This window comes from Emericellopsis cladophorae, assembly GCF_022114955.1.
Source record: "Emericellopsis cladophorae strain MUM 19.33 chromosome Unknown NODE_2_length_1295279_cov_118_880017, whole genome shotgun sequence".
NCBI lineage: Eukaryota > Fungi > Ascomycota > Sordariomycetes > Hypocreales > Bionectriaceae > Emericellopsis > Emericellopsis cladophorae.
In genome coordinates this window covers 237,508-253,525 of record NW_026250927.1, presented here as the reverse complement: position 1 = coordinate 253,525, position 16,018 = coordinate 237,508, and the positions used below count along the sequence as shown (strand labels likewise).

Here is a 16,018-nt window from a genome sequence, read left to right as displayed (position 1 = left end):
GTCTCCCTTCTCTCTTTCCACCATCTACGGAGTACGAACGTACGCAATAGCCTGTCCGGATTACCCCGGATTCTCTGTTCGCGCCTCTTCGACTTGCATCCCTCGGCGCACACAAACATAACGACAGCTACATCCTGCGGCGCGACAGCGTGTCCGTCGTCCTGTGTCACTTCCTGGAGCGACAGGGACGCTGCGGTGCCGGAACGGGCCTTTGGTCTTGCATGCAAGCGCGCTGCAGCAGGACGCTGCCTTACCACCGACAGATAAAGACGTCTCTGTCGACTGCATCGACAGCATCGCCTCATTTGCAGACTTTTGCTCTTGCGTCTCCCCATCCATGACCTCGGGACTATCTCTACTTTCTTGAGGAGGAGTAGTACTATTTCCGTCAGACGTATTGGCCCGCCAGGAACCGTTGACCGCCACTCCCAACCCCCCGCCTTCCGGCCTTGTCATCACAGCATGGCTCAGCCCGATGACCCACAAACCGAGCCGCCGCCCACCGCCAGACACAGGCACTTCTTCTCCAGGCTTCTGGATCGCGCGCATCAGCGAGGGCGCTCCGAGTCGGTGCCTCCCAAGGCCTTTGCTGGTTCTCAGGCTGCGCCTCAGCTGCAGTCTCCGGAGGAGACGATCTCGCCAGACCAAAATCATGACCCCGTCAAGGGCGCCGGCACCGCCACGCGCCGCGTGTCGAGGAGTGTCGTTCCTGGCCTGCCCCGTGTGAAGACTTTCAAGCGCCAGCTGTCGGAGGATAGGGACCGTCTGGCGCCCGTCGAGCCCACGCTCGAGGAGAGAAGGGCGGTGTCGATGGATAGGCGTTCTCATGCCCTTCACACGCGGCATCAAGGGCAGACAGATCCACGCGCAAGCGCCCCGGACCACGTCAGCTCAGCAGCAGCTAATCATGAATCTGCCCCCTTTTCGTCGTCAACGCTCGCCCAAGACACCACCGACACCGATCCGCAATTGCTGGGCGGCGAACCCTTTGGAGACGACTTGCAGCAACCTCGGGGCTACGAATCGGAAGCCATGACAGAGGATGGATCTATAGCACCCGTAGAGTTCGACGAGTTTGACAGAATGCTCCGTTATGAGCTGGAGACAACCTGGATTCTCAACCTCAGCATGCGCTACAAGGACCGCTCCAATCGGGAAAAGTTCTTTGTCACCTACCGTGAGAGCGAACAGCTGTGGCGGCGTGTCACTGTCACGCTCGACTACCGGAATGCGCCCGAGGGCTCGCTCGAGGAGGAGCTGTTGGGAATGAAGTACCAGCGCGACAAGAGCTCCAAGATTTACGAGTCAATACGTCAAAGCCTGCCAGAGATCCAGTTCTACGATACTGTCACCAACCTCAAACTCGAAACGACGGATGACCGGCTGCATGTGCACGTGGTGGAGGACGGCAACGAGACCTTCGACTACCCCCCAGTCCAGCAGGTGGCACACCTCGGGTGCAAGCTTGTGAGGGAGCGAGAGCTGTTGTTCGACCATCACATGTCCGGGTTTGTGTACAAGGTCTCTATCGACAACCAGCCCCTAATCAAGAAGGAAATCCCCGGGCCGCAGACGGTGGAGGAGTTCCTCTACGAGATCAATGCCTTGAGCAGCTTAACGTACTCGGACCATGTGATACAATTTTTCGGGTTGGTGGTAGACGATGAGCGCGAGTGCGTCAAGGGTCTTCTTATCAGTTACGCAAACGGCGGTGCACTCGCCGACATCATCTACGACAGTTGCAAGGAGAGGAGGCAAGGGCTAGCGCAGTTTCTCAAGGAACGCTGGGCGAAGCAGATCATCCGCGGTCTGGCTGATGTCCACGAGTCCGGCTTTGTGCAGGGTGACTTTACGCTGTCCAACATTGTCATTGACGAGTACGAGAATGCCAAGATCATAGACATCAATCGAAGAGGCTGCCCGGTCGGGTGGGAGCCTCCCGAGGCGACGGCCCTGATCGAGTCCAATCAGCGCATCACCATGTACATTGGTGTCAAGTCTGACTTGTACCAGCTCGGTATGGTGCTGTGGGCACTAGCGATGGATGAAGACGAGCCGGACAGGGAGGGACGACCACTCATCCTGGGGGACGATGCTCAGATAGCCGACTGGTACAGGAAGGTGACCAACATTTGCCTCAGCCCCGATCCTCGGAACCGCCTGCAGGCTTCCATGCTCGTGCAGCTACTCCCTGACGATCCTGTGCCTGCCACGAACCTCGCCCCTGCGGACGACGCCCTGCACGCAACGCCGCAGCAGGAATACCACCCGGACGGCCGGCCGAGGATCAAGGTCAATGACTTGAATAGCCGATGGTTCAGCCCGGATCGCTCCAATGGGCCGAGCGATTCGCGAGGTTATCACGCCTGGCAGCATTATGCCCCCCGAGGCCGCTCTCCTCCGAGTCCGATGCCAAGCAACGTCGACAGCGGTTCCAAGTCTCCACGTAGATTCCACACAGAGTCTGCGTGGGCTGCGAACAGGAATATCCGGCCTTGCTACAGCGACATTGGGGCGGACGAGGTGGTGCAGCAGCTCACACCGAGCGCCTCGGGCGAGATGCCCACCTTCTTGCTGCCGCAGGAGATGGACGGCATGGCGGGTTGGATGACTGATAACCAGCTTCTTGGTTCGGCAGACGCGACGCCATGCCCCACCAAGGAGCGCTCCTTTGAAGACGCGGTTGCCAGCGAGGCGGGGGCGCACGACATTCAAGATCCAGAGCATCTCAACAAAGACGCTCTGCCGTCGGCATCGCACCCTGAAAACCCGACAGCAGAGGATGATGAAGCCACGACACCCAAGGTTCACGGGCCAGCAACAGACCCTGTCAAAGACCCTTTGGACAATGAGGCTGAACTTGTCGAGAAATTCGCCGATCCGGGTCAAGATGCAGCAGAAAATGTAGAAACTGGTACCGCCTCGCTGGCAGTTCGACAAGAGCCTGCGGAACCCGTCACCACCAGCCCCGAGCCCAGCGCCGTGGCCGCGGAAGCCGGGACAGACGGCAGTATCCTCGACCGGTCCGAGTGCTTGTCAGACAGCGCGGCACTTCTCGGTGTCGCCCAGCTTGGCGAGAAGATCTTGGCCGGAAAAGCGTCGTCTGGAAGTGACTCGGCCGACGAATCTTCGGCCGTGGTTGAGCAGGTAGGAACTGAAGATGCAGCGGTCAAGGACGATGAGCCAGCCTTGACTGATATACGTACTGCTGCCGACGTTGTCGATGCCGATGTCAGGCCCAAGACGGCCGTCGAGGAGCCGTCAAAGGCATCAAAGGCGCCAGAGGCGCCTGAAGGCGATCTGCCATCCAGCTCAACAGATGTAGAGGCGGCGCATGGAAATGAAGTGGACAGCAACAAGGGAGCGAGTGAGGCTGGTCCGACAGTTGACGGCCCAAAGGAACCCTCCAACCTGTCCATGCCAGGACATGAGGCGTCCGGGGACGTCGACGCACAGCCGAACTACGAGTTCAGCACGACGCCGAGAATCTATCCTTGCGAACAACAGGACGGATTGGACTTTAGGGCTGGCGACCTCACGCCAGAGAGAGATCCGATGCGGGCAAAAGAATACGAAGGCAACTTTCACATTGTCTCGAGACAGGAGGCATTCTTAACGACAGATGGACGTACATGATTTAATGACCACATTTCCTTTTTTATTAGGTCATGCAGGACGAACGGAAGGGCGATGGCTACATGGTTGTGTACTATGTGGGCATGGTTTTGGCATAATGAGCGCAATGAACAATGAGAGAGACACGTTTGAACGCATTGCCACCTTCTTCGCGCCTTCTGGAAGCGCCAATGTGGGCCCCAGGATTCTGACAGCTGGGCCACGTGACCCAGCCACAGGCACGGTGGCGCACCTCGGGATTGGACCCCTGAGAGCAAGCGCCCGCTTCCCCGTGCCGAGCATTCCCTTCTGGTTCTGGCCCTCGGCGATTTTTCTGTTGGGGCTGCTTGTTGTCGTCGTGTCGGTGTGTTCATGCAACAGCGACGAATGACTACGTGCCGACGATATTAAGGCCAGGTCAGGTCATCATCATGTGGCATCATTGTAGAATAATGGAACGACGAGTGCATGTGAACCCGAGGTAAGGAAGGGCAAGTACTACGTACGTAGAGAGACTCGGTGCCCGTGGGGATGCGATACGCTCGTCTTGGATGGCGTAATGTTGGGCGAGCGCAACTGCACATCAGTCCGGTCTGATTGGGCCACGGAATCGTACTCTATTTCACTATCTCGGTAGCACAAAACACTGTGTTGGACATCATTGTCTACAATTTAACTATCATGCCATCCCGTACGTACGTACGTGTAGTAGCGCAAGATCAATCGCAACACTCTGGCAGCTTTTCGCAATCTGATAGAATGTTGCTGGGCTCGATTGGGGAAATGTATCCCACCGCGAGAATAAGCGGGAAGATACTTCAATGCGGAGTGATGCATCGCCAAGACTTTGGCAAAAGGGACTCGGCCCAGCCTTGCCACCGGCTGACCAATCAGAGGGGCTCCGCTGGCGGGGCTCGACGCTCGCAAAGAAAAGTTGTTGGGGAAGCCCAAGGAAAGGGACGAGGAATTTGCGGTTGAGTTTGCGATACACAGGCAGCAGGGGTGTCGTTACGGAGTGAGCAGGCGTGGAAGGATTGTTTACACGTACACGGATGATGATGATTGCTGATGGTGTCAAACTCCAGAGCGGCCTGTTGGACAGCTGATAATCATGACAGACCTCAACAACTCAACTGAACGCATCGAACCAGGAAAGGAAGTATTCAGATGATACAAACTCTTGCAAGAGGTACCATCCTTCACGTTGTTCCATTAAATCCGAGCTTCCGGGGGGAGTGTAAAGGGGGGTGGGGGATCTCTCTCAGAAACTCACTCTCAGTCCCGGTTCGTTCCAGGTCGACGTCGTCCAACATTTGCAACAACAAAGGCCGTTTCCACTTTGCAAGTTTGCCTCACATCGACAGGCTGGAATCGCTTGCCTGGTCTCAGAGTGGCCAATCTCACGATCCACGTCCCTCATCGCCTGCCCAGACTCTGGAGCCACGCCGCCACGCCCAGCCCCAACCCACAGGACCCAGCCCAACAACCACGCTCCACCCCATATTTTGATATCTCTCTTAAACCGTCTTGGCCTCACCTCACCCTCCACTCGCTTCTCTGAACTATCCTCTCACTAACCCCATCTCCCTCCGTCTCTTTGCTTTGTTTGTTTGTGAAATCTATCCTCTGTTGGTTCACATCACATTACAACACATATTGAGACCTCTCATCATGTCGACCTCAGTGCCCCAGGCCGTCCAGGCCAAGGCCTTCCCGGATGGCACGACCGACTATAAGTCGCTGCGGAACAACGGCGCCAATGAGAAGAAGGTGCACATTGCAGATACGCCCATGACCTGGTCCAACCTGTACAAGCACATCGACTGGCTCAACACCCTCTTCATCGTCATTGTGCCCATCCTTGGATTCGTCTCGACATACTGGGTGCCTCTGCAATGGAAGACAGCTGTCTTCTCGATCATTTACTACTTCAACACCGGCCTCGGTATCACAGCGGGTGAGTAGTCTGCCACGGCACGGCCATATTGCATACTAACTCCTGTAGGCTACCACCGTCTCTGGTCTCACACATCATACAAGGCCACGCTGCCTCTCAAGATCTACCTCGCCGCCATGGGTGCTGGCGCCGTCGAGGGCTCTATCCGCTGGTGGTCAAGGGGTCACCGTGCTCACCACCGCTACACCGACACCGAGAAAGACCCCTACTCGGTCCGCAAGGGTCTCCTTTACTCCCACCTCGGCTGGATGGTCTTCAAGCAGAACCCCAAGCGCGCAGGCCGCACCGACATCACCGACCTGAACGAGGACCCGGTCGTTGTGTGGCAGCACGTCAACTTCCTCAAGTGCGTCGTGGCCATGGGCCTCGTCTTCCCCACGCTCGTCTGCGGCCTTGGCTGGGGCGACTGGCTCGGCGGCTACGTCTACGCCGGCATCCTCCGCATCTGCTTCGTCCAGCAGGCCACCTTTTGCGTCAACTCGCTCGCCCACTGGCTCGGCGACCAACCATTTGACGACCGCAACTCGCCCCGCGACCACGTCATCACCGCCCTTGTCACCCTCGGCGAGGGCTACCACAACTTCCACCACGAGTTCCCCTCGGACTACCGCAACGCCATCGAGTGGTGGCAGTACGACCCCACAAAGTGGGCCATCTGCCTCTGGAAGAAGCTCGGCCTCGCCTACGACCTCAAGGAGTTCCGCGCCAACGAGATTGAAAAGGGCCGCGTCCAGCAGATGCAGAAGAAGCTCGACCAGAAGCGCTCCCGCCTCGACTGGGGCACACCGCTCGAGCAGCTGCCCGTCGTGGCCTGGGACGACTTTGTCGATCAGGCTAAGAACGGCAAGGCCCTCACCGTCATCGCCGGCGTCATCCACGACGTCGGCGACTTTATCAAGGACCATCCCGGTGGCAAGGCCCTCATCTCCTCCGCCATTGGTAAGGACGCCACCGCCACCTTCAACGGTGGCGTCTACGATCACTCCAATGCCGCTCATAACCTGCTCTCCACCATGCGCGTCGGTGTCCTCCGTGGCGGCTGTGAGGTCGAGATCTGGAAGCGCGCCCAGGCCGAGAACAAGGATGCTACCTACGTCAAGGACTCGACCGGCCAGCGCATCTATCGCGCCGGCAATCAGGTCACCAAGGTTGTCCAGCCTCCCAGCACTGCGGACGCGGCCTGAGTGGATGGTGGACCTCTGACGATGATGACGACGATGGGCGAGAGTTGTAATTGGGGCTTCCCGCTGACGGAAGCATTTCTCCATGACTGGCGTTTAGGGACAAAAGAGAAAGCAGAATGATTGCTTGGTGGCGTCCTTTGGGTTGTTGATTTTGTTTCATTGCCGGCGAGTTGATTCAGATATTCCTTTCCTTTCCAAGTACAATAACAACACTTTTACGTGCATACTTGTTCCCTCTCCTTGAACTTGTGATTTTTTTTTTTGTTTTTTCAATTTTTATGTTTGGTACGAAGTATAATGTCAAGGCACTGCCATGCGCGTCTTCATCATGGCCAGCTCTGAGCTTTTTGCCCACGTCCCGTCGGGCTTCTGCCGGTAGCACAGTAGTTTGCCATCATCCCCCGTCGTCGCCAGGATCTGTCCGTCGTCATCAAAGCCGACCCGCCATATCGGCGTGCGGTGGCTTTCCAGCTTTGAGATCTCCGTGTACTCGTGCCTCACCTGGCCCGGCTGCCCCGTCCACTGCCGCTCGGCATTGGCACCCGACTTGGCGAGGCTGGCGCTCAGCGTCGAAGGGTGATGCCCGTGTGCCTTGTCTGACGCCTCCCGCTGCGCGGTTGAGGCCGCTTCGCGCTGGGCTGTGGAGTCTGGCTTGAGGAGGGCCGTTGCGGACCACGACTTGCCGTCCGCGTCGGCCACGTCTAGGGGAGTCTCGAGCTTGAATACGCGCGCGTAGCCGTCCTGGCACGCCGTCGCGATGATGTCGTAGCCTCGGATGTTGCCCGGCGCCCACGCCACGTCCCGCACCAGCCCTCTGTGCCCCGTGATCTCGGCCGCCAGGTAGAACTCCTTGGAGGTGGCCTGGACGCCGTAGGACGTGGTGACGACGTCGCGCGAGCGGTAGACCTTGACGGTACTCATGCCCGCGACGACGAGGCCCAGCGCATCCGAGGGCACACCCGCCCGGATGGCCGCGTAGCAGGGCTCGGGGCTGGGGTCGAAGCGCACCGTGAAGGAGACCTCCTCGCCTCGCGCGGGGCGGGGGCAGATGAAGAACTCGTCGACGGGCGTGTACTCGGTCAGGTTCTCGGGCTGGTCGTTCTCAAAGATGCTCAGTCGGCCATCGGCGGCCAGTAGGGCGAGGTAGGTGTGCCGGGCGGCGCCATCGTCGACGTGTCGCACGCTGAAGCTCCTGTAGGGCGCCCTGCCGGCGGAGCGCGTGTCAAAGGCCGGGCGACCGGTGGACTTTTGGCCACCGCTCGAGAAGCGTCTGCCGGGGGCGGCGCTCGGGTCCTCGGCCCAGAGGCGGAACCAGCCCTCGATGCCGAGTGAGGCGAGCAGGTTCGGGTAGACGGTGGCGGGGAGCCACTGGAGCTCGAGGACGTCGGCGCCGTGGGCGGTCCAGGTGTCGCAGAGGCGCCATGTGCCGTCGCGGGCGCGGTTGAAGACGCGGATCGAGCCGTCGACGGAGCCGGTCGCGCAGCGGTCGCCGTAGGTGTTGAAGGCGATGGACTGGACGAGATCCTTGTGGCCGTGCTGGAGGTTCAGGTCGAACGAGGGCTTGTCGTCGCTGGGCGAGGGCGGGGCGGAGATCGTCCCCGACATAATGGTGTGCGTAGGATGGGGACGGGTCACATTGGGGTCTTGGGATGGCGGTGCGCGTGTCCTGGGTGGACATGTAGGGTGTACGGTAGGACGTGGACGAGTTGAGATTGAGCGGAAGCGGAACTGGGACCCCAAGGAGGGGGCCCCGTCCCCAAAGCTGCAGGTCCCGTCCATCGTCATGCAGCTCCGAAAACTCAACACCAACAACCACCATCACCGACTGCACCGACATGGCGCACCTCGTCAACCCTCTCGCGTCACCTGCCCAGCTCTATAACCTAAAGTCCTCCTCACAACTACCGGAAGACCTGCAAGAAGTGATCTTCTTCACCACACAATGCCTCACGCAAGCTGCCGGCTTGCTCTTGGAGCTCCCCCAGTCCACCACCGCACAGGCCAGTGTCCTGCTCGCCCGGTACTGGCTTGTCGACTCTCCCATAATGCATGAGTTCAGCGTAAGCTCGCGAAACAGAGACACGACAAGCAATGGCTGACCTGGCTCGGAAATATAGGACGCCTCGGCAGCCGCCCTCTTCATCGTCTCCAAGATGGGTCCCCTCCCACAGTCCGCACGCGACGTCGCCAACGTCTACGCATATCTGCTCTCCTCGCAGTCCCCCCTCTTGCGCTCCGAGAAACCTGCAGGTGGTGACCCGGCAGAATACTACCTCACCGAGTCGGACTACTACGCATTCCAGAACCGCATCCTCGCGCTCGAGGCGCGGATCCTCTACGCCCTGTCCTTCAACGCCCACGTCTCCCTGCCTCACCCACTGGCCATTACGTACCTCCAGACGCTCGACTTTCTCGGATTGGGGGACAAGAAGGACATTTCTGCTCGCGTGGTGCAGCACCTCAACACAGCGCTGCTATCACCGCAGATGCTCTACGTCACCCACCAGCCCCACGCCCTGGCCACTGCTGCCATCTACTGCGCGGCACGCAACGTTGGCGCCAAGATGCCCGAGTCCGCTTGGTGGGAGGTCTTTGACGTGGACAGGGAGGAGTTGGGTTTCCTCGTCGTGGGTCTCATGAGTGTGGACAATATCATGAGGAAGCGAAGAGAGGACATGCCGTGGATGAACGAGGGCGCCGTCACGCGCAGCAAAGTCGAGGCGGAAATGAAGCAGAGGGGCCTGCGCCTTGGGAACGGCACCAAGCGCGGCAACAACGAGGAGGACGAGGTCATGCGGATGATGGACAGTCGGTGATGGTGATCCCCGAGCGAAGCTGCTTGAGACAAAACCTTGAGGGCCGGGTCCCAGCTGCGACCGGTCCGCGTGGTCCGTCACTTCTTCTTCATCGCCGAGGCAGATGGCCAAAAAAGGTTGTGCCTGCTCCAGACTAGGGATGGCCCGGTCTTGCGTTTGACATGTTGGTTTGCTGCGGCCTCTTTGGAAGACCGTCTAGCTTGCCAAACAGACCTCCAGCTCTCGCTGCTGTCCGGTGATCGAAATGTCACGCTTTATAGCCGTCAAGGGACGATTCCTCTCAGCAGACGGCCAAGCACCCGCACCGTTTCTCATGCGCCTCGCTCGACAAGAGTCGACGAGCATCTACGCCTACGCCGCCTGACCCTGTATCGTTTGCCCCGTCTACAACACAGAACAGCTCGCGCCTGGGGTATGTGGAATGATCCGCCACGACAGCCATGCCGTCACAGCCAGACGCCAACCCCCCCCCCCGCCCCGGTCAAGGTTTACTCCCGGCAACACGTATAAATCACAACCGGAACCCTCTGTCTCGGCTCAACCCCCTGTGCCCATGCGAACCATTCCTCTGCCATTGAACATGAACCATTTCTTAACCTTTGCTGGCTGTACAGCCGCCAACACAGCACCATGTGGGCCACAAGCAACGCCTCGCAGCCCATGCCCAACCCCTCGTCTCGCGACCTGAGGAGCAACGGCCGCGTCGAGGTCCACCGCGACCTTGCCGTCGTCGGTCCTGTCACGTTCCAAGCACGGTCCAACGACCAGCTGTACCAGAGCAGCATCATGACCAGGGAGCAGCTGTGAGTGGGCCCCCTTCCGGCTCATACCTGGCAGGATGGGGCGCTGACGACGGGTGTGCAGAAAGGGGCAGAAGACGGCGCACTTCAGGGAGGACATGAAGCGCATGGCTGACGAGGACATAGGCCTCATCCCCAAGGGCGATCCCAGGGCCTCTAGGGACGCGTCATCAGTGGATTCGTCGACCACGGCGGGTGCTTTAAGTACGTTGAGCGCGTCAGGCACGTCAAGTGCCGCTCACAACGATTCGACCGCGCCAAACTCTGCCAAGGGCTCACCTTCGTCTGGGGGACCTGGGGTCAGCCAAAAGGTCGTCAGTCTTCTTCCGCCTCTCGACCAGCTAGGGCCGGGCGTGGGTAAATGAGTATAGTTAGGTTGGAGTGTCAAGGCTTTTCGAGCGGTGGTCCCTGACAGCGAACATGAGATTATTTACAACAGCTGATTCGTAGCCATTTTGACATGACGATTCTAAAACATGGTCTTTTTGGCCAGTGCAGGCTGGCGTGTGCAGGGTAGGTAGGGAAGACGATGGCAGACGGCCGGAAGCTGTGGAGTTTCATGGGGTGCCGCCGCCGTCGCCGCCGCCCATGTCAGTGGGGCCGCGATCATGCACGCACTATACGTAGACCATCTTGATTTAGCTCATCAATGTTGAACTTGACGCCGACGACAGATCAGTGAAAGGATCATTACGGCTCCTTCTGTTCATCTTGCCTTGACTCTAGACCGGCAAGGCTTGACCTCAACTCCAGGAAAAGGGCTGGCGACGTATCATACGCCTCAACTCATCATTTTGCACCGCCACAGGCTGCGGCTCATTCCAGTGACCCTAGGCCGGCCCCCCAAGCTCCAAGTCCTGTCTCTCATCCGTCACCTTCAGTCCACCGTCCCTCACCTTGCCCCTCACCCGCAACATTATCGACCAGCAGAATCATACGATCCTGTTGTACCATCATGCCGCTTCCGCTGGCGGTCAAAGGTATGTCCGATCGACCGTGCATGATATGATATGCAGCGTCACCTCCCAGTGATGGGAAATTGCATCGAGGCAGACATGGTGATTTGACGAAACACAGCGGGCGATCCATCACCCGCCCCTCCAGAGTCCCAGTCCCCCCAGGCGCATGGACCAGCCATGGCAGCAAGCAACCAGACCCTGGAGGTGGCAAAACCACTTCCAGCAACTCCAGTCGCCTGATCTGACCGCGACCTGTCCACGCCATCTACTAGCTGCCTTGCTTGCTATGACTTTTATCCTTTCATACTTCCTTTTTCCCTTCACTCTGCTCGCACCCGCACAACATGCCTCCTGCTAATCACGCCGTCCTGGCTTCAGGTGCCGCAGTCGCCGTCTCCGTCGCCGTCGCCGCGGCCGTGGCCATCTACGAGTCGCCCGAGGTCCGTCGCTACGCTGAAGATGTCCGCCGCAAGATCGCCGTCGCGCTCTACTCCATGGGCGATGGCATAAACCCGCCCCAGTCCGAGCCGCTCTTCAACCGCCCCGAAGACTTGCACGGCTTCCTCCAGTCCAGCGCCGAGCCTGGCGTCGATGCTGACGAGGAGACCAGGCGCAGACAACGGGAGGAGCTGCTCTACTGGAACGCCCAGAGGCTTAAGCGTGAGCAGGAGAAGCAGGAAGCGGAGGACGAGCAGAAGCCGAGGCACGACAGCGGTACCTTTGATGGCTTTCTCGCGCGCGATGCCAGCGGCGAGGAAGGATCCTACGTGTACAAGTCAGGCGCCGACACGGGCTTGCACCATGATGGTATGCGCCAACGTGGCCAGCCCCCGGCTTCCCTCTACGCTAACCCCTTTGCCGACGAGCATGGCATCGCCTCCGATGAGATGGACGACAGTCACATCGCCCCCACCAAGGACGAGACGGAGGATCTCTACAGCGCCACCACCGCCGACGAGCCACGGACACCCGCTCCCGAATCGGTCGCCGACGTGGCGTCGAGTCGCTCCGAGACCGTGGAGCCCGAGTACCCGACGGCCGGACAGGACGACGGCGCCTACGCCTCCATCCAAGCCTGGGCGCAGAGCTCGTCCCACGACCTGTACTCCCCCATGCCATCCACGCCCGCGCCCGCCTCGGAGCCCGAGCTGGCCAGCGACGACGGGCAGCTCACGCCCACCGACAGTATGTCCATCATTGACGGCGCCGAGGGCATCGAGGACCGCTCGCAGGACGGCGTCATTAGCGAGAGCGACGGCATGATGACCCCGTCGAGCTGGTCCGAGGTCGGCAGCGTCATCAGCGAGAGCGACGCGCCCGTGCCTGCTCCCGCGCAGGCATGAGCCCTCTTGCTTTTCTTCTCGCACACACTGTTCAGTCCTTTCGGCATGGAGTTCAGGTACACCAAATGGGATGGATATTTCAGGGGTGTGGGATATCCGAGGGCAAATGTAAAAGGCGTTTAGGTTGTGAATTAAAAATTTTTTTTAATCGTCTCATTGCGGAAACATTAAGTCGTGTCAGCCTGTACGGAGTACCATGAAGCGATGTTCTGTCCTGTGTGCATTTTACGTGGCAGGACTGAAGTCGGGGTGTAGGATAGGTGGTGTAGGGTAGTCTCGCGCAGCCTCGTGGCCGCTTGGTCTTGGCGCGATCACCGGTGGTCAGACGCATTTTATGTGTTTGCAGCTAGGTATCTTTAGGATATGGATGCTGCACCTAGCAGCACGCTTTTCCATGCCAGCAAGGACTCGATAACAAGCGGGCAGACGGTATGCGGCCATCTCGAGAGTGAATCAGTATCACGCAGCGTGATACTGATACAATCTCAGATCTACCGGCAGGTGCCGAATATGAACCCAACAACCTTTAACTTAGATCGCTTCAGGCCTCAATTGAAATCGCATCCGGGCTTACACTCTCTAGCGCCACGCTTGACGTACAGTGCCAGGCAGTGGCTCAAGGCCGCATCTTTGATCTTGTAGTTAATAACTGCCAAAGATACTGCACCCAGATCTTGCAGCGCCTTATCAATAGCGCGATAATCACCCAGGAGTAGTTCGATGCGCTGGAGGCAAAGGGATTTGAGCCGCTCTTCTGAAAGAGCAGGTGTGACTTGGGCATGCGAGTCGATGGTGCATACTAGATAAAGCATTCTGGAGAAATTGGCATGGCCAATACTGTGTCGGTCATGCTATCTTCATTCTCCAGGACAACGTCGCGATGCTCAAGCAGGATCATTGGGGCTGTCGCGAATGGGCCTCGATAGCGATCCACACGCTCGGTCATGACGCCAAGGTCCCGAGTGTCCTTAGTATAAGAACTTGCATTGCAATATTTCAAAGTGCTGGCCGTTGGCCACGTCGATTTCCCTGGGCTTTCACGATTGAAAACAAGGCTGCATCGTGTCCAGCTTAAACGTGTCCGGCCCCTGATGCACCACACCAGGGCTTACATAGTCCGACCTGTCGAGACCATCGATTAATTACTAGACATTGGGACTGGTTCACACATGGCTATTGTTGGGCTTACCACCGACAATTTTGCGATCCGCGTTGATTGAGTCAAGAATTGGGGCGAAGTCGATCAGTCCGTTCCATCCGAAACGGTCGACGTCGTTGCCATTATGTGTGCGATTCCATATATCCCATCCGTCGAAGCAGACTGATGATAGTGGCATCTTTCTGGATCCGCTATCAATAAAGCGACCTCCTTCTCGAATGCTTCGTTTGCGACGTATATTGCGTTGGCGATGTTCATCAGTAACCTGGTTGGCTCGCTTTGAGTACGTCCATCTTGCTTGCGAGGGCACTGGGCCACGCGAACCAATTGCAGAGAGACCGATCGAAGTGGGTTGGAATAGTGCGGCGGCATCCAGATCTTCCTTCGCGTGACCACCTCGATCTTGTTGATTCATCTAATCGTGCTCAATAACTACAATCAGTTACCCTCGACCTGAGAGGGATCTCTGTGTTGAGTCGCAATTCAAATGTCACTAAACCAACCGTTGATGAAGCTATAGACACAAGATGCATGTGCGCTGGCGGTTTGCCTCTAGTAAGGCAATGCTGTTCACGGGACTCGTCAAGATTGACCAAGCACTGTCATCTTACCAAACACTGACGGCAGGTACTGGCAGAGCGCTGAGCACGCTGGAGGCGACTTTCATCTTGGGTATATATTTGGTGTACCACTCAACTTTGGCTTGACGGGTCACACACATCTCGCCAGCGAGGATAGACAGGCATGAATCTAGATATTGTATACTTCTTGAGCTGAGCGTTCTAGGACCGAGACCCTCGCATCATCTCTCGAGCGGCACCAGATCACCGAGGCCCCTAAAGCTTGAAAGCGGGACAAAACAGCGGTAATCTATCCCATGGGATGTGTTCAATGGGTCATGTTGAAGATCCAATCATCGCCGATTCACACTCGGGGCATGAAAAGGCCATGATCAATAAACGTGGATCACGCTGGAACAATGCACCATAGCCATCAGTGCGTTTCTCAAACAAGGCATTGGTACGTACCCGCGTAGCTTGTGGCTACATCACTAAGCTCAGCATCATGATTTCAAGCAACCGGGAAGGGGTGCGAAAAGGGGCACAAACATGAACAGCTGTGGTCGTCGGTTGTCAAATGGCGGCTGGCAACGTCAGTGAAAACGAGCCAGGGTCTTGCAAGCCATTTCACTTGACGTTTCCATCTTCTACTGCCGTGCACAGCGTAAAGAGAATTGGCTCATGCAAGGCATGGTGCTGTGGAGTTTGGGTAAACCTGAGCCCGAGCTGAGCCTGAGATGACCGGGAAACTCCACCGCGTTGCCGTGCAAGCCAAGCCACTCACACCACACTACAGCAATAAACACAGCAGCTGACACCAGAGGTATGACCAGAAACGACACAATGGGGGCAAATCTTCTTCACAGTCGAGCGTCAAGCTCGACAGCAATGAAAATGAAGGCCATCAAAAAATTTGGATACTTTGACCCCGAAGGGCAATAGCGCGCAAGTTGGCGCCGCGATGTGCAATGCAGGCCCCTTGCGCTCCGCCACACTCATCTTGAGCAGCATGGCGATATCCAAGGTAAGTATGAGAAATCGGTTGCATATTGATTGACCTTTGCTCTGGTGGTGAGCCAGTCGTCATAGCCCCGGGAGATTGACATGCTGCTGGTTTACGTTCTTTTTCGTCTCGTTCATCCTCATTCGATCCTGCGAAGAGGCAGTCATTGTTAATCCAAGCACTCGGAGAACAGCAGCCAGCGCCGTAAGGGTATTTGAGAAGCACGGCGCTTTTGATCTGCTGTGTATTGTTCATAGTACTGAACGGCTAGCTTGTTGAAATTCCAAGTGCTGTGGCACCGGGTAGGTCGAGCGTTTCGGCTCGCTGCAGCATGAGCCTCGCACAGGAAAAGAGCATCAGACACCCAGACGGCAGAAGATTTTGAGAATGCCGAAACTATGTATTGAGCCTAGAGTTATGTTTACATTTGACAGTTATTCTGGGTTCTCCATCTCCAACAGCTACACTTTCACCAAGAATAGGGTGCCATTATCACCAAAAGCACACCCCGCAGCATGCACAAGGATTTAGACATGCACTCCCCCTCGGGAACTAAAGCGACCTTGTTCTTGGCGTTGACTGCAATTCTTTAAATGCATATCTGCCCGCTTTAATCACAGCA

General features: G+C 57.7%; 6 protein-coding genes across 6 annotated transcripts; 5 read left to right on the top strand and 1 right to left on the bottom strand.

The window, feature by feature from the left end:
• Positions 1 to 462: 462 nt before the first annotated feature.
• Positions 463 to 3,636, top strand: J7T54_006816 (Maternal embryonic leucine zipper kinase-like protein; the record flags this gene model as incomplete). Its single annotated transcript, XM_051507649.1, has 1 exon — positions 463 to 3,636. The coding sequence occupies one exon, from the start codon at positions 463 to 465 to the stop codon at positions 3,634 to 3,636; it is 3,174 nt and encodes a 1,057-aa protein (XP_051366030.1).
• Positions 3,637 to 5,286: 1,650 nt separating this feature from the next.
• Positions 5,287 to 6,756, top strand: J7T54_006815 (Acyl-CoA desaturase-like protein; the record flags this gene model as incomplete). The annotated part of the gene is made up of 2 exons (XM_051507638.1): positions 5,287 to 5,572; positions 5,621 to 6,756. The coding sequence occupies 2 exons, from the start codon at positions 5,287 to 5,289 to the stop codon at positions 6,754 to 6,756; spliced, it is 1,422 nt and encodes a 473-aa protein (XP_051366029.1).
• A 300-nt stretch (positions 6,757 to 7,056) lies between these two features.
• J7T54_006814 (Nucleoporin-like protein) lies at positions 7,057 to 8,361 on the bottom strand (the record flags this gene model as incomplete). Its single annotated transcript, XM_051507627.1, has 1 exon — positions 7,057 to 8,361. One exon carries the CDS (start codon positions 8,359 to 8,361, stop codon positions 7,057 to 7,059), a length of 1,305 nt encoding a protein of 434 aa, XP_051366028.1.
• A 230-nt stretch (positions 8,362 to 8,591) lies between these two features.
• On the top strand, positions 8,592 to 9,936 carry J7T54_006813 (Cyclin-L2-like protein; the record flags this gene model as incomplete). The annotated part of the gene is made up of 3 exons (XM_051507616.1): positions 8,592 to 8,816; positions 8,874 to 9,564; positions 9,833 to 9,936. The coding sequence occupies 3 exons, from the start codon at positions 8,592 to 8,594 to the stop codon at positions 9,934 to 9,936; spliced, it is 1,020 nt and encodes a 339-aa protein (XP_051366027.1).
• A 266-nt stretch (positions 9,937 to 10,202) lies between these two features.
• J7T54_006812 (uncharacterized protein) lies at positions 10,203 to 10,737 on the top strand (the record flags this gene model as incomplete). The annotated part of the gene is made up of 2 exons (XM_051507605.1): positions 10,203 to 10,375; positions 10,437 to 10,737. 2 exons carry the CDS (start codon positions 10,203 to 10,205, stop codon positions 10,735 to 10,737), a joined length of 474 nt encoding a protein of 157 aa, XP_051366026.1.
• A 938-nt stretch (positions 10,738 to 11,675) lies between these two features.
• On the top strand, positions 11,676 to 12,674 carry J7T54_006811 (uncharacterized protein; the record flags this gene model as incomplete). The annotated part of the gene is made up of 1 exon (XM_051507594.1): positions 11,676 to 12,674. One exon carries the CDS (start codon positions 11,676 to 11,678, stop codon positions 12,672 to 12,674), a length of 999 nt encoding a protein of 332 aa, XP_051366025.1.
• Positions 12,675 to 16,018: the final 3,344 nt, after the last annotated feature.